At 51.2% G+C, this 17,646-nt stretch overlaps 1 protein-coding gene across 1 annotated transcript; it reads right to left on the bottom strand.

Annotated features, from left to right (window-relative positions):
• Window positions 1–661: 661 nt before the first annotated feature.
• On the bottom strand, window positions 662–15,667 carry CALCOCO1 (calcium binding and coiled-coil domain 1). The gene is made up of 15 exons (XM_046680489.1): window positions 15,582–15,667; window positions 13,231–13,410; window positions 12,820–12,922; window positions 11,876–12,066; window positions 10,238–10,396; window positions 9,673–9,821; window positions 7,679–7,769; window positions 5,778–5,933; window positions 5,320–5,574; window positions 4,735–4,860; window positions 4,127–4,222; window positions 3,650–3,758; window positions 3,219–3,418; window positions 2,722–2,828; window positions 662–1,727 (listed from the first exon to the last, which is right to left on the bottom strand). Exons 2-15 carry the CDS (start codon window positions 13,384–13,386, stop codon window positions 1,550–1,552), a joined length of 2,076 nt encoding a protein of 691 aa, XP_046536445.1. The 5' UTR covers window positions 13,387–13,410; window positions 15,582–15,667; the 3' UTR covers window positions 662–1,549.
• Window positions 15,668–17,646: the final 1,979 nt, after the last annotated feature.

Below are 17,646 nucleotides of genomic sequence, written 5' to 3'. Positions count from 1 at the left end.
GGTAGAGGGTTTAGGGTGTGTTTTACTAAGTGGATATTCAAAGGTGTGTACTTTTCTTTTTTTGAGGAAGATTAGCCCTGAGCTAGCTGCCCCCAATCCTCCTCTTTTTACTGAGGAAGCCTGGCCCCGAGCTAACATCCATGCCCATCTTCCTCTACTTTATACATGGGATGCCTACCACAGCATGGCGTGCCAAGTGGTGCCATGTCCACACCCAGGATCCCAGGCCGCCGAGAAGCGGAACATGCGCACTTAACTGCTGCGCCACCGGGCTGGCCCCAAGGTGTGCACTCTTAACAGGAGTAATGCCTGTTCCCTGGGGCAGGTACAGTGATGGCTGTTACAAAGGGTGAAAGTCTGAGCAGTGGAAACCTCCCCCACCTTCCAAGACATGCACCTTGGCCCAGAACCCTGGGTCCCATCCCATCCCACGCTGGGACTAAACTCTGAGCAGAGCCAGGGCAGACCCATCAGTTTCCTCCCTCCCCCACTGCAAAGGTTCCTCCCTCCTCCTCTTCCCACTGGTGGCCAGCTCACCAGGAGGCACAGTGGGAAATACTGCCTGGTATCCTCCCCAGGAAGCAGGGAGGAGCCCCCACCTACTCCCACACTCCCCACCCCCAAGAGCCAGCTGTCCGGACAACCTTTCCTCTAGGCACACTTCATGATAAGAACACATTTTATTAGAATAGTTACACATACCATATAAATATATTTGTCCAAACTACAGGTCGGGGGAGGGACATTGGGGAAAGCTCTTATTGCTGTGGGGGAACCTGGAGCAGGAGGAAGGGCTGGGAAATGGGGACACCTGGGACCATTTGTTCCCCCCATCCCTCACCGAAGGCACAAATGCATTATTTCTTTCCATGTGAGGACATGGGGGGCGGCGGTGTGGCAGGGAAGGGCAGGAGATAGAGTACAGAAAACCTCAAACATACAAAAGAAACCTCCAAACTTAATACCTAATGGTATGGAAGGGGCTGGGCTGGGGTGCGGAAGGCCACGGTAGGGGAGAGAAAGAGGAACCAATGAAGCTCAGAACCGAAAGAGACCTGAAGAGGTCGTGATGTCCATGCTGCAGCCTCAGTGGAGGCCAGAGAAAACTCAGGTAAACAAACACAGACCTCCAATAAAAGGGTGTGGGCCCCAGGGACTGGCTTTGGGGCATCAGAGAGTGTGTGAGTGTGAGTGTGAGTGTGTGTGGTGGTGGTGGTGGTGGTGGTGGTGTGGGGCTGGTGTGAGTGACAGAGCAACCAGGGCTAGGAGACGGTGATTCTCTTCCTCTTGGGGAAGGCCTCCTCCATCCTGGTTCCTCCCAAACCGCTTTCAGGGGGTAAATTCAGCCACTGCTTCCAAGAAGGACCCCTGCCTGGACAAAAGAGCCAGGAGGAGAGGATGAAGTTGGAAAGCTTGGGATGAGAACGGCACACGGGAGTGGTTCTTAGGGAACAGAATATCATGGAGCCCCAGTGTGTTGGGCATAAGTGTATGTGCATGAATGTGTGTGTGTAAGTGTGTATTTGTGCATGTACTGGGGAGGGTGAGATCACTCAAAGGTGAAAGGGTCCTGGGTGCTGAAGAAGAAGTGTCCATCCATGTGGTCCTCCAGGGCATCCTTATCACTCTCAGCTGGGAAGCGCTCCTTACAAATAGGGCACTCCTTCCACGGGGGGGTGGCAGGGCCCCCAGTGCTGGCCTCTGACAAGGGACCCACTGCAAACCCACTAAAGAAAGACAGAGGGGAAAGGAGAGGGTCAGTGAGCCCTGTTGCCTTCTTGACTTGCGGACCTCAGGGAGAGGGACCCATATACCTGGGCTCCCAGATTACCCTGTTCCTAATGCAGCTCCCGGTAGTTCTCTCTCCTAGCCTCTCCTACAGCATCTTTCTGCCCAGAATGTTGGAAGCCTTAGTTTCCTGGCTCCCTGTGCCCTCTCTTCTTCAGTCCCTGCTGGTTGCTGTAGTGCAGAGCCCATCCCCCAACCTCCTGTTCTCCTCCCTCCATCTCCGTCTGCTGCCTAATGAGGCTGAAAATGAGTCTGACATCGTCCTTCATCTTCCTGCTCCAGCCAAGAAGAATGACAGCATCACCCCCTTCCTGCCTGAGCCCATCTCACATCCAGGCAAAGCCGGGGGCGAGATGATAAAATCTCTCTTCCCCCTACCTTCCCCTCTTGACTGTGGAAGAAAAGGGATGCAGTGGGGGCCAATCTGATACCTGAATCCCCCACCCCTGCAAGCCTCACTGCCCAGAGGGTCCCCCAGGGAAGGCAGGAAAGAGGGACAGCATCTCAGAGATGGCCAGTAGGATGCTGAATCCCAGCCTTCTCTCTGTTCCTGTCCCTGGGGGTCTTGGTCACCTCCCTTCCTCCCCGATGGAGCCTAGGTACCTACCTGGTGGCTGGGGAAGGGGGAGGGACAGGAGAGAGGGGATGCAGGGCAATTTGGGCTCCATGGAAGATGGTGCTAGAACAACACGAAGCCAGTTAAAGGCAGGGCCTCTGAGTGCACATGTACATTAAGATGGGGGCAGGGAATTACCTGGAGGCACCTAGGATTTGGAGTGCTGGCTAATTTTCTGTGTCAACCACAACTTTGTCTCCTTTTCTTGGCTGAGGCCAAGAAGAGGGAAGTCGGGGTAAGGGCATGGGGACTGTTCATCTGGATGTCCTTTCTACTGGCATCCTCCCACTTCCCTCTTGTCCTCCCTCTGCACCCACCTGGCCATGTCATAGAAGGCACTGCCCAGTTCAGGAAGCAGCAGGTTGGCCTCTTCACCCCCACTCTGCACAGCTGCCATCAGGACTGACTTCTCATCTTCAGCCTCCTGGGCACCAAAAAGATAGGGTTGCATTTTAGGGGAGCGTCCCACGATGGGGGAGTAGCTATGGGACAGGCAAGGGAAGAGGAGCCTAGGGCGGGACAGGGAGCAGAGGGCTACAGGCAGAGTGGGTGGGAGAGGTGTTCTGGTGGGGGCCAGTGGATAAGAAGAGAATGAGTGGGGAGCAGGGGCTGGCAGCAGTGAGGCTAATGGGTAAGACTGGGTTTTGGGGTGGTGTCCGTTGAGTGCCTTTGGAGAGGCTGGGCCTGTCTCCTAGCCCCTAACAAAGAAAGAGAGCCCTGTATGGCTAAGACTTCCTGCTCTGGAGGCTGGGCCACCTGGGTTAGGCCCTACCTCCTCCTCCCTGGCCCTGCTCTGTCTCTTCTCCCTGCTCACCGAGTCAGAGCTACTGTCCTCAGCTGGCCCTGAGAGATGGGGAGCAATGGGAGCCGGCTGGCTGATGACAACTAGGGGAGAAGCCTCTCGTGGCCCAGCAGGAGAGGAGCCTGGGTCTCCGTGCTCACACAGGCCATAGGGTGGCAGTCTCATGTCTTCTGGGGACTCATCCTCTGAGTCTGTCAGAGCCGCTGGGCAGCCTGTGGGAGAGAGAGTGGGCAGAGAAGAAAGAAGGATGCTTTGTTAGAGGGTTGGATCAGCTCTGGCTCTTCTGCATGAGGGATACAGTTAAACTAGACAGGCCAGGGTCTGCGAAGGCAAAAAGGCAAACACAGACGGCAGAGGCAGCTCCCAGAGGGGTCACGTGGAGCTTTCCCAACGTGGGGAGGTGGAGTGGGGAGAAGGTGTCACCAGATTGGGGGTGTACATACTCAGTCCCGCAGCGCCCTCCTCGTCCTCTGTGGCAGCGTCCTCATTCCACTTCTCATCTGCCACTTTCTCCAGGCGGGCCTCCAGCTTTCTCATGTACTCCAGCAGTTCCTGGAGTTGGGGAGGTGCGAGGGGCTGGTAGGGTGCCAGCCCTGCTGCCCTGCTTCCCTTGCATCCCAGATGAACTCTGAACTCCTTAGGATTAGATGCCTTCACCAAAGGGCGGGACAGCCTGAGGCAGCTCCTCACCGCCTCCCCCGGGAGCCCTCCTTCACCCTTCCATCCCTCCCTGTGCCCAGCAATCCTCCACTGTCCTGCCAAGTCAGCTAACAGAAGGCGCCATGGTCCCATTTTTAGCCTCTGGGCCAAACTCTTAGAGATACCAGTCTCTAAGCCAAGAGATGACAAGAAGATACAAAGTTGCTAGCCCTCAGGTCCTCAACTCTGGCATCCGGGGAACCTGAGTTATGGAGTCTCACCTGCTTCTCCTCCTGCAACTGCTCCTTTTCCTTCTGGAGCACGCGCAGGGCTGACCGCAGCTCTGTCAGCTCCCGCTTGCTCTCTGACAACTGCACCTGAGGGCAAGGGCTCAGATGGGCTCTGGAGCCTAGAATGGACCTCCCAGAACTTGGGCTCTAGGACCTGGACCCAACAACCGAGAACCATATCTCTCCGTGCCTTTGCTCCTCTCTTGCCTCGACACACACAGAGGAAGCCCCAACGTTCTTCTCCCGTGAGTCCCTTGTCTTGGCCACAGGAGACTCAGTCGCCTGAGTCCTAGTGTCTGCCTCTTGGGTGTAGACCTGGATGACTGCTTCTGGGCTGGGTGCAGAGGCCTGGGTCATAGTGGGGGCACTCTGTAATTCTCCTAAGTCATTCTCACTAGGCCTAGAATGTGTGCCCTGAGAGCAGAAAGGAACATTGCATGTCTCATTCAAAAAATGAGGGCTGGGAGGTGTGCAAGTGAGATGCCGCCCAACAGATAAGTGAGCACCTGGCTCTTCTGAGTCCACACTCAAGACAGAGGGAAGGGGCACTGATGTCTCAGGAGGCCAAGGACAGGACTCACGGCGGCGGGGCGTCTCACCAGGCTAGAATCCTTTGCCCGGGCCAGTTCAGTCTTGCACACTTGATTCTGGGTCCTCTCCTCCTGCACTGCCTTTTCTAGTCGAAGAATCTCTGCACTCAGCTTCAGGATCTTGTCCTTCTCTGCCTGGGATTTGGCCAAAAAGGAATATAGAAGGGTAAAGGTGATGAAAAAGGGATACCACTGGCAACAGCCCCATCCCTCACGGTGTCCCCTCCTTTATTTAAGGGAATATGTGGGGAGCAACTTCCCCTTCTTGCCTTCCTCATTTCCTATACTTCCCAAATGAAGGAAGGGACTTGACAGCAAGGCACCCTGCTGATCAGGAATGGGCATTACGGCAAGGCAGGGTGCCCAGGATGGTAAATGTTTCTGAATAAAGATGGCAACCAAGGAAAGTGCCATGGAGATCAGGATTGGGACACTCTGCTTAGGGATGGGTCAGTGAAGTATTCCTCCTGCACAGCCCCTCCCAACCCCTAAGGCCTCTAAGGTTCCACGCCCCTTTGTCTCCTCCCAAGGGATCTGGCCACACAGAGGTGGGGGCCGTGGCTATGAGCTTGCCAGGTCCCCCTGTCCCTCTACCTCCACACTCTGCAGGAGCCCTGCCCGCTCCTTGCTCCACTGGCTTTTTTCCTCCTTCAAGTGCAGAGTGAGCTCAGCCAGCCTGCCGTTGACTCCAGCCACTTCCAGACGGCTGCGGTGTAGCTCGGCCATGGTGCGGTCCCTGGCTCCCGCTGCGCTGGCCAACTCCTCCCCAAGGAGGGCGGCTTTCTGCTGGCTAGAGGCTGCAAGCTCCTGGGCCCCTCGAAGCTGCTCCTTCAGGGGCTCCAGCTCAGCCTCAAGACAAAGGAGGAGACGGAGACGAGGACTCCCAATGAATCATTTGTGAAGCAGGAAGGTACCCAGCCTCCCTCCTCCCCCCTGTACATCGGGACTCAGGATTGCTTGTTTAGTCATCAGCCATGTCTTTTCTCCAGACTCTTCTATAACTAGCCTGTGGAACTTTCTCTGCTTCCTGTTGCCTAGGGGTCTTCACTCACCACCCGCTGCTGGGCCTGGCCTAGGGTTTCCTTCATCTGGGCCACCTTGTCCTTCAGTCGCTGGGCCTGAGCACTCTGCTCCTCCTGCCGGCCCTTGGCCTCCTGCAGCTCCAAATTCAAGCGATGGTTCTCCTGTTGTGCCATTTGGAGCTCAGCCTGATGGAGGAGGGGGAGAGTAGGTAAGGAAAGGGACACACGTATTTGGGGTGGTGAGGGAGGTAAACCACTGTGATGAGTGAGGTCAAGGTTCCAGTTCTCAGATTTAACACAAACTCAAGCATTCAGCTCTTGCCAGCCCTTCCTGGGTTCCCAGCTCAAAGCAACTCAATCCTGAGCATCCAGTCTCCAGCTCCTGAGATGAGGTATCTGGCGTTACAGCCTGAATCTAGGTATCCCATGTCCCATTTCTGCTTCCCCACTCTTCCTTTTAAATCAAAACTCAGTCTGCGTGTCCTACAGGCCCCTGAAACTCGGCATATTCTCCCTCCCACTCCACCCCAGGCCTTCCCACTCTTACTTCGGTGCATGGAACTACCCTCTTCCCAAGTCCCCCAGGCTGGATACGTTGGTGCCACGCTTGGCTCTGTTCTCTGCCTAGTGGCCCACAGAAAAGCCTATTGCTCCTTCATCCGCTATCTTGTTCACAGCCATTTTCTCTCTTCTGCTATTGTCACAGCCTCTAGTCTCACTCAGACTCTGGTCATTTCTTGCTTGGACTACTGAATAACCTCACAACTAGTTCACTTTCCACAAGGCAATCAGATCCATCTTCTATAAGTACAGTTCTTTAAGGCCACGTCACCCACTTGAAAATCCTCAATGCCTCTCACTGCTGACAGAATAAAGACTAAACTCAAGATCCTCTACCGTCTGACCTCCATCTTATCTCACACTCTTCACCCACACATTCAGCTGCCTGGAGTGTTCTACACTCTAAGCCTTTGCTTGTGTCTTTCTCGGATCCTAGAATGGCCTCCGTTCATCCCTGTCTACCCAAAGTCTACCTACTCTTCACTGCTGAGCAAATGGTTTTCAAATAACCTTCCACGGAAGCCTAGGAGTCTGAAGAGGCAATTTAGAGGTTCTGCAGATATTTGATTTGAACTACGTCTAAATTATTAAGAATTCTGTTAAAAGCCAATGCACAAACTCACAAGTTAACACACTGGAGATCACCACTACAATGAGATGTGCTTCCAGGTTACTTCGTTTTTGTGCAAACCTCAGAATAAAATTTCTATTGTATTTTCTATTTGAGTGAAGAGCAAATTGAGATTGCAAGGCGGATAGTTTAAAACATGTTATTTGCACCTACTTGTGTGTGAGACTCAAGGTGCTCTTAATGTTGTACAACCCAGACGAAACACAAAAATACACTGGCTGCCGAGGCTGACAGAACGGCCGTCCACAACCTCCAATTTTGAAGTCTGGTACCCATCAAAATGACCTAGCTGCTTTCATCACCTTATAAGTAAATGATATACATTTGAATTTATAAACATAGGTTTGCAGTAATCAAATATCGCTTATATTTATTCAATGAGGTTCCACATAAGATGTCAGCTTCATTGTGGGGCAGGAAGGAAGGGTTCTGCTGCTAAAAAAGTTTGAAAATAGAAGGCTAGTTTATGCCCCCTTTTTAAAAGCCCTTTCTAACGTCCCTACAAGATGTGCTCTCATCCACCTCTGTGGGGCATCGTAATGCTCTATTATACTTCTCTGGTGACACTGATTATATTCCACTTTGACAAGTCCTGATTTGGGTACACGACTGATGCTCCCCAGGAAAGTGCACACAACAGCTTCTTTACATTTTATCCCCATCAGTGCCCAGCACTCAGAAGAGACTCAGTCAACACTAGACGGACAACGGAGAAAGCGAACCAACATGGAGCCCTTACCTCACTTTGCTCCTTGTCCGCTTGCACCTCCTTCAGTTGCCCAAGGAGCTTCTCTTGTTCCCGAGTCAGAGCCTTCACTGTGTCTCTAACCCTGTGAGTGGGGTACAGAATGTCAGAGAACCCACTGGTCACCAGAGAAAGGAGGATTCAGACTCCTGTCTTGAGCTCCTCTTCTGGTGCTCTTCGGGGCCCAGACCTCCACTTCTCTCTGGGGTGCTCAATCTTCAAACCAAGATGCTCCTGTTCTATGCCCTAAGCACCCAAGATTCCTGGTTCTGAGCACAATCTAGAAATAAGGAGTTTTTCTTTTCTCTTTATGTATCACTTTAAGGAATGTTCTGCTGATGGCTTCCTGGTTGTTTTCACTTAATCAAGAGACTGGAACCCAGTCTTTCTAGACAGGTGACAGTCATTATTGATTATAAACTTTTGATCTAGATCAGAAGTTGGCAGATTTTTTTTCTGTAAAGGGCCTGATAGTAAACATTTTAGGATTTGCAGGCCATGCAGCCTCTGTGGCAACTACTCAATTCTGCCATTGCAGTGTGGAAGCAGCCACAGACAATATGGAAATGAAGGAGCACAGCTGTTCCAATAAAACTTTATTTACGAACACTGAAATCTGAATTTCACATAATTTTCACATGTCAAAATATTCTTCTTCTGTTTTTCAAACATCAAAAATTGTCAAGACCATTCTTACCTTGTGGGCTATACAAAAACAGGCTGGACTTGGCACGTGGGCCACAGTATGCAGACCCCTGGTCTCAAAAGTCCTTAATCCTTTCCAGATGCTCAGCCTGATCCTTGCTTTTCTCTCCTATGACTTAGAACCTAGGCATTTAGTGTCTCCCGAGGGCAAGAACATACCCTGCACTAAAGAAGCCTTGGGGATCAACTCACTTTTCACTCTGGGCCTTGGGTAGGATGACCCTTTCCCTTAAAGAGTTAAAAAAGATAGCAAATCTACCAGTACTGAATGAAAGAAAATTATGTCATTTGATGAAAGAAAGAACTAGAGTGTTTGTCCTGGTGAAAATCTGAAGGACAGGCATGGGAGGTGCTATTTGGTAGAAATACTAGCTGTGTGGTAGAAGAAAGAAATTTCTCCTATGTGGCTCCAGAGGTCTAAACCAGGACCGATGAGTGAAAGTGAGAGGAGGGTAGAGTTTGGCTTAAGGCAAGAGATACAAAAAGGACAGCTGTCTGATATCGCAGGGGGCTGCCCCCTGAGGTAGTGATCTTCTCTTGTACACCCTCTTAAATACCTTACATTCCTCCCAACGCTAAGATTCTAGGACTTATACCTATTATCAGGCAGAGATTCCATAACATTCCTGCATCACCAGTTTGAACATTTCCTAATAGTGAGAACAGAGTGTAATCTTATTCTTTGCTGTAGCAAAATCTAAAATCCACCCTCTCTTATCTTTTTTTTTTTTTTTTGAGGAAGATTAGCCTTGAGCTAACATCTGCTGCCAATTCTCCTCTTCTTGCCGAGGAAGACTGGCCCTGAGCTAACATCCGGGCCCATCTTCCTGTACTTTATATGTGGGACGCCTACCACAGCATGACGAGCCAAGCAGTGCCATGTCCGCACCTGGGATCCAAACCGGTGAACCCCAGGCCGCCGAGAAGCGGAACGTGCGAAGTTAACCGCTGCACCACTGGGCCGGCCCATCACCCTCTCTTATCTTGCACTGACTGTTCCATCCATTCTGTTCTTCCAAATCCTCCCCTCCTAGCTCCTCCTTAGCCTTTGCTGGCCAATAAATGGTAACTACGATTATTTCTGAAGGTGAAGAATACAGAATAGATTAGGAAAGACGGAAAAGAGCTAGGCAGAAAAAGATATCCCCCGTAATTGGAATACCGTGAGTGAGGCTGAGAAGGGAAAGAGGAACCATGTGAGAGAGGGAGCAGGTTTGCCTGCCTGAAACAGGAGAGTCACAGGAAATGAAGGGGAATCACGGGGATAGGGGAGGTCCCCTCACCTATCCAGCTCCACCTCCTTTGTCAGCACTTTCTCACTGATGGTCTGGATGTCATCCTCCAGCTCCAGGATGCGTGCCACATGGTCTCCCTGTTGCCGGCTCAGAATGTCCCTCTCTTCCGTGAGCTCCCCGTGGGACCGGGAAAGCCCCTGGAATTAAGGTTTCCCCAGAAGAAGAGAGAAGTTGGGACTCATCTCTCAAAGAGTGGAATCAAGGCTTAGGAGGAACATACCAGTGTTTGACTGTCCCCACTCCTCATACCCCACAGCCCGTCACCTTCCTTGCAAAAGAAATGGAAGGGGAACATCCCCCTACTGGTGAATACAGCCACCTCGCCCTACCCCAGCATTCCTGTGTTCAAACAACTGAGTCTCAGGACAAATTTGGGGCATGTCCCCTTTCATATCCAGTTTAATCCCACCTGTTACCTCTTAAACCTATTTCTTTGATGCCAGAACCATCTCAAAACCCCACTAACATCTCCCCTGTACCCTCTTCACTGGGTTCAGATTTTGGACCCTGGGTGAATAGCCAGGCCCCGTCCCCAACCTGACACAGCTCCCACCTTGTACTGCTCCGTCAAGTCCGCGTGCCCCTGCCTGGCGGTGGCCAGAGCTGTCTCGAGCTCCTGTACTCGGCTCCTCAGCTCTGTCACCTGCCCCTCCAGCTGCAGCTTCAGCTGCATCAGGTCATTCCTCTCCTGCTGGCTCTCGTCCAGCTGGTTCTACAGGGGCAGGATGAGAAAGGGGGTGTGCTTGTGGGCGCCCATCCTCAGGTCCGGTCCCCATCACTGTGCAGACGCATTTTGGGGTTGGGAAGTTAAATCAGTACAGGCTATGAGGAGGCAAGTCGGGGGAGGCCTGGTGTGCTACTGAATCCTGCCCGCCACCCAGCAGACAAACCAGCTTCTGGCCTTCCTAACTGCCCACCCCTCTCTTGCCTCTTCCCACCCAAGGCCTGGCCCCTTTGCTCAGCACCTGTAGGAAGGCCTCGTCTGGCAGAAGTCTTTCTCAGTCCTCACAGATAAGAGGGCATGGCTCCCCTAACTTTACCCCATCTGTTCTGGAGTCAGACAGATGTGGCTTTAAGTCTCCAATACAATTTTTACTAGCTATGTGACTTTGAACAAGTTACTTAACTTCTCTGAGTCTGTGTCCTCATCGGTAAGGCAATCCCTTAGCTTGGGTTGTTGTAAGGTTTAAATGAGAATAATGAATGTAAAAACAGAACACGGAGCTGGAGCTCACACATCTCTGACTCATGTAAGATATAAATACCTTCTTCCCATTCTTGTGTTGATACCATGTGTTTAGAGGGTTCTAGAGGGCAGGAGTTTGTCTAAATCATAGACAAGGTACTCATTCTCACCTTCTGAGCCTTCTTCAGGCCTGCCCTCCTGTCAAGGGAATGTACTTCCTCCCCACCTGGCCCTGGCCCTCACTTTCCTTCAGGAAATCTTCCTTGCTAACATCTGCCCTCACTCCCTAATTCTCCTCTATTTGGTCTAATAGAAAAATAATACAAGTCACATATATAATTTTAAACTTTCTACTAGACACACGAAAGAGGTAAAATTAATTTTAAGGATATTTTATCTAATCCAGTGTATCCAAAATGTTATCATTTTAACATACAATCCATACAAAAATCATTGAGATGTTTACATTCTTTTTTAATGCTAAGTCTGCAAAATCCACTGTGGGTTTTACCCATACAGTACAGCTCAGTCTGGACCAGGCACACTTCAAGTGCTCAAGAGCCACGTGTGGGCAGCGGCTCCAGTCTTGGACAGGGCGGGTCTGGGGCCCTATCCACCTGCTCTCGCTCCTCACTTGTCCTGAAGAGGGTCTCATCCTCCCCTCCCTCTGAGCGTTCCTTCCCTGGAGTGGCCTCCCGCCACACTCTGCATCTTCCTCCAGGGCCTAGGGCAGGATGCAGAGCTTGGAGAAGGAGGGCTCCAAAAGTTCTTATGAAATCTTGAGTGACGCTGGCCTGTGGGTGGCTTGCTTTCCTGCCTGACATTTTCCTGTTGACACTCAACTGAGGCTCCTTGAAGACAAGACTGTGTGTAACTCCCAGTGAGGTTTTCGGCTGAGGCTAGAGCCGGGGGTGGGGTGGGGGGGTCGGTGAAGCGGGAAGGGGCCCTTGCAGTGCTGTCCTCCCACTCCCTTGCCTGGGAGCAGCTCTGCCGCTCTGTTCTCACCTGCAGCACAGTTGCCTTGGGAACAACCAGCAGGATGTCAGAGCCCCCGTCAGTCTCCTCCAGGGTCACCAGTTCATCCATGGGCCTTGGCTCTCGGAACTGGAAAGGGGGGCTCTGCCCACACACCCGGCCCTGGCGGTTCACGTAGCGGAACTGGTAGAGCTGGGCTCCTGGTTTGGGCAGGTAGCTGGCTGTGGGAAGAACAGACCCAGGATCCCAATATGATCCCAGGCTCTCAAGCACTCAGCAGGTCCTCCTCCCCCTGGGTGTGTCTTGGTATCCACTGTCGTGGCTCCAGCCCCTTGCCCCCTGTTCCATATACTGTTTTCTCTCCTCCCCACCTCCTGCAGGCTATTTCTGTTCCCTGGGATACTCTTCTCCCTCCTTTCTGCCTAGCCCTCCCTTTCCTCTCCTGCCCAAACCTACCCTCTACCATTTATTAAGCAGCCACCATGTACCAGGCACTGCGCTAACAGCTTTACCTGTATCATTTTAATCCTCATACAGTCCCTGTAAGCCAGGCATCATCCCCTTTTGTGGTTAAGATAAGAGACACAGATAGCTTAAGTAATTTTCCCCAGGTCAAATAGCCTGTAAAGACTCGAGCTGAGATATGAACCTAGGTCCTTCAGAATCTAACGACCACCATCTTCTCAATATATGACGCCGCCTTTCCCTCTTCCCTACCCCCAGCCCCTCCTCCTTTTGGTTGGAGGCAGGATTAGCTGCCCTCTACAGTTCTTTCTATCTCAAAATCCATGATTCCGTGATAATCCCATGATTCTGTGTCTGCTGAGCCCTGTCAGATGTATTTCTTATTTTACTCATTAGCACTTATTTTTCTTTGTCCTCTGTGCCTAACTTTTACGTTTCTGAGCCCACTACCTTCTTCTAAATCTCCATCCCCCTGGCTCCTCTCTCTGGTTTTCCATCTTCCCTTGTACCTTGGAACTGGACACTGGCATGGACAGGGGCACCATCGGTTGCACTTTCAGGCACCGAAGACCACACAAATGTGTGGTAATCCCGAACACATGCTGCCTCCACCTGTGAAGGCCCAAAGTGGGAGAGGGGTGTCGTGGTAGAACTACCAGCTAGATGGTAGAAAGGGCTGAGGGGTTGAACGGGGGGATAGGATGGGGTTATGATGGCAAGGATGGTGAGAGTGAGGAAAGTGGAGGGACACTAATGTGTCAGGAGAGAACAAGGCTAAGACAGGGAGAAGATGGCCTCTGTCATGTGTGACATCCTTCTCCCTTCTCTATCAACATGAGAGAATCCAAGAACCTAGTCATTCCCCTTATCCCAACCAACCCATGGCTGATAAACCTGAGCCAAAGGGGTTCCAAGGATACCTTGAAGATGCCAATCCAGTCACTGGCACTAGGCATGGTGCCTGGGGGAAGGGTGTAGTGACATTCCACCTTGGTGTTGGGGATGTAGGTCCGTGCTACATTCAGAAAGTTGACTCCACCCCGGGACGGGGCCCGGCTCAGTGATGATTCTTCCATCCTGCCCTTGAGATAGCTGCTCTCCTATGAAACAAAGGGTTAATGTCCTAAAGTCTCTCCACGCCATCTTTCTCCCCCAACTCCATCCCCACACCCCCACAGCCCCTGCCACTACACCTGGAGGTGAAGGCATATCTGCTTTCCAGCCCCCCTGAGGGTTATAATACCCTTAGAGGTATCATTCTTAGACTCCAGGACATAGGTCTGGCCTTCTGAGTCAGTCCCCATCCTGTCTCACACTGCATCCTCTCTGAGTCACAGACCCTTCCTAGAGTTGAGATCTCTCTAATTTCTGCTCCCTTTTCACAGCCCCACTGACCAAATCTCAGTATCCCAGGCTCTGTCCCTCTCAGTCCCTCCTTTTCCACCTCTTAACGTCCTTCATCAGCCTCCATCTCCCTGTCCCATCCTTCACATCTTCTGGCCTTTGAATTCAAAATCCAACTGAGGTGGGGGAGCCCCTTCATTCTGAGCAGGTCTCCGTGCCCACGCCAGCTGTACCCAGGAATGACTTATGACACCTGAAAACAGCAATAACCTCTGAAAGTAATGACTGAGTCTTCAGAGCAGGAATATGGCTGGGAGGACAAGAGCCCAATTCTCAGGCCCCTGAACTCTCCGTGCTCTCCCCATCTCAAAGCTGTCTATCCCCATAAATAGAAAAAAGCTGCCGTTCTCATCCAAGAGACAAAGGGAAAGGGAGGATAAATAGAAACACAGGTTCTGTCCCTCAACTTCATTACTCCAGGAAGTCAAGAATTGTGGAGGCGGCTGCTTCAAGGGTGGAGCGAAACACTCGGCAGGAACGTGGTGGTGTAGGGAGATGGAATGTGGGGGCCTGGAGCCAGGAAAGCCCCGCCCCTGGCCAAGGCACAGACTGGAAGGTGGGAAGTAAGGGGCTCTGAGAAGGGGAAAATGTATATATAATGTTGAGAGGAGGGAGAGAAAGTTCAAAAAAACCCTAACATTATTCTCTTCGGGTCTTGCCTGGAGTGGGACTAGAAACCTGCTGGTTCGACTGTACGTCAACCCAGCTCTAGTGTTCCCCGCCCCATTTTCCCTCTGCTTCCCTCGGCCTCAATTCCAAGTGCCTGAATCCTTCCATCTGCTTGGATTGGTAGTGGGAGGCATGCTATAGGATGGGATTGACAGGGAGAGGTGTTCCAAGCTAGTGGGGAGAGTTAATTGGAAAATCTGGGGGTGGGTGAGGAAAGATAACAATAATAGTTAAGAGAACTCCTCAACCCAGAGTTGTGAGATGACCATCATCATCTCTCCAGCCCCCTAATCTTCACCCTGTGTCAGCCCCAGCTGACAGCATCCAATCAGCCATGGCCACTAGTCATGTGCATGCCCCTAAACATCACAAACCCACACCAGTCTGAATTCAGAGGGGTAGGAACTTTAAAAGACAGAAACACAGTACAAAAGGAAAGGTGGGCCAGCTCTACAAAAAGGAGCAACTTCTCCCTCCAAAACAGAGATTGACTTGAGAACAAGAGGTTTCTCTGGATTTTCATCTCTCTGAAAAATGCCTAGTTAAAACTAGTGCATGTTTTCTCCAAATACAATTCCTCTGGCTTTCTAAGGGGATGAACTGTCACCAAAGATCTAAGCCTGGTGATCCCCCACTACTCCCCACAAATAAAATCCATAACAGCTGGAAACATTCCCCAGGCCTGAAGAGAATGCTCTGGGCACCTAAAGTGTATGTGTGTGGCTAGATTCAGGTGTTCACACGAGGGGGGTGTCCCACCCCCCACTCTGTAGGGCTCTAGAGTTCCTTGACGTTCTACAACTTGGGAGGTTTTTTTTCTCCAGGGCTCCAGCGTGGTAAAGGTTTTTGGTCGGGGGTGCCGGGGGTAAGGGGAAAGGGAAGGTTTGTAGGGGCCAAGTCTTGCCTGGGAGCGAATGAACCAAAATTTCACCTCCCCCAAACTCCCCGAAGCGTATCAGGCTTTCTAGAGAAGTACTGAGAGGTAGGTGAGAACAATGAGGGGCAACCCCCTGATTCGGGCCCCCTCGAGACCAAGAACTCCCCAAAACAGTAGGGGTGGCATCCCCAGTACGGAAAGTGTTAAAAGACAAACGCTCTTGCATCCCCCTTCTACAGTTCTCTTACATTATCCTTTCAGAGACTGGAAATCGGGGTGACCCCCCATAAGATCGCCCCCAAATTAGGCCAAGTTTCTTACCCCACAGACGGATCAGCTGTTCCCTCACCTTTCACCAACAACAAAAACAGCACTCCGACTCCGGGAGGGGAGGGAGAAGATTGGCCGCGAGGGCTTCTGGGTTTTGTGGTTTCTCTGCGTCCCTTTGCCGGGGAGTCGGCTCGGAACTGGGACTACGTATCCCAGGAGGCTGTGCGCAAGGGGGGCGGAGCAGAGGGCGGCCGTGGCGGCGGCCTCCCCATGGCATCCTGGGAGGCGTAGTTCTCACGTCCATGGCAGCTAACGAGGGTGTGTCCACCAAAGGACTTCAAGCCCCATGATTCCTTAGGAGGGGGCTGGCTGTATTAGTGGTGACTGCTGGTTTGTAACGTGCGTGGTTGCGGGTGGGGAGGAGTTACGGCTCTAACGCCTTCTGTGCGTATAACGCTTTGAGGCGGTCGGAGCTCGTTCGAGTATACCTTCCCGTTTACTTTTCACAACGACCTGTGAGGTCGGTAGTATTGTTATCTGCACTTTACAGATGAAGAAACTAAAGCTCAGAACGGTTAAGGAACCAGTGTAAAGTATCAAAGCTATAAGATGGTAGTACTCCGCCAGGGTTGCTGGACTCGGAGTGCAGTGCTTTGCCGCTGCCATTGAGGCGACCGGAACTGATGGCTGCGGCTGTGGTAGCAGTTTCTTCTTTGCGTTAAGCTCCGGGACAGCTCCTGTGAAAACTCTGTTGTGCACCGCAGACATTTTTTGTCCAACTTGAGGGTTTCAATGCCAGGGGCCTGCCAGTACTCACACACCTGGACTGGGCTCCCCCAGTGTGGCCTCTAAGTCTAGGAAGAGGATCCATTGCCTGAGGGGTGTGTGTAGGGGGAGACGAAGTGAGAAGAACGAAGCTGAAAGAGGAGCCTGGCATAATTCAGGGCTGGTCACAACTCGCAAACAAGCCACTCACAGGGGCTGGTTTGCCCTTCCTTTTAACTGGCTTAAATTAATCAGGATGACAATACATGCTGTTGCTCTTATTTTTATTTAGGAGAGGTGAAAGATTCACCCTCCTCCCACAACCCAAGTCATGTTAACGACTTGGGCGTCCTGCCCCGCCTCTCCCTCTCTGGGACCCTCTAGGTAGTCTGAGGCGTTCAAAATGATCTCTCTCCCTGTCTTTGTATTAAGGGATTACAGTCTGAGGATTGATTTGCTCTTCCTGGGTACCTGCTGTAATTCCCTGCTGCGCTAAGTTATGGAGCCTCTGCCTTTTCCAAGTTTTTTGGTAGTATTTTGCTTTTATGACTGAATAGGGTGTCTTGTGCCTGCCCTTGGGTGCCTTTCATCTGAAGATCTCCAAGCACTTAACAATAAGTCACTGGGCTTCACAAACATTAAGGTGACATGTCTATGTCATTAGTCAGGATTTATGAGTTAGAAAACAAGCTGTTGGATGAGAAGACGGCTCAAGGTCTGGGGTGGGTTAGGAGTGAGGCTTGTTCAGGGACCCAAGTCTCAAGTGTTCTTGGTTTTTGCCTTCCACCCAGAATAAAAGCTTGGAAGAAAACTCAGTCTCAACTGGAGCTAAAAATAATAACAACTTCCATTTACTGGGTGCTTATAATGTGTTTAAACTATGCTAAGAATTGTTCCATTTAACATGGCAGCCTTATATAGTAGGTACTATTATTATCGCCATTTTAAACATGAAGATTGGGGCACAATTAAGTGACTTACCTATGGTCATCCAAGTAGTAAGTGGTAGAATCAGGATTCAAGCGTAAGTAGTCAATACACCATACTCCCACCCCAGAAACTCCTGGTAGGTGATGCTAAGTCCTATTGTTCTAAGGGACAGTGCTATTAAATAATCAGGGGACAAATGTTCCCTTGCACTTACATGCAAGGCACAAGGTGATTGAAGCAGACTCATTGAACAAATACGTGTGTCAGGCACTATGCTAGCTATTCAATACATTTTGTTGAAGGAATGAATATAAAATATAGATATCTGAAGGACGGGTTGGATTTGGCTAGTTTGGCAGGACAAGGTCTAGGAAGGATAAGCTTATTTCAGGGTGAAGCAAAGATTCACAGGTAGGAATGT

Source organism: Equus quagga, chromosome 1 (assembly GCF_021613505.1).
Source record: "Equus quagga isolate Etosha38 chromosome 1, UCLA_HA_Equagga_1.0, whole genome shotgun sequence".
NCBI classification, from domain to species: domain Eukaryota; kingdom Metazoa; phylum Chordata; class Mammalia; order Perissodactyla; family Equidae; genus Equus; species Equus quagga.
Note: the sequence above shows the minus strand (reverse complement) of the source record. Positions and strands in the feature narration are given on the sequence as shown.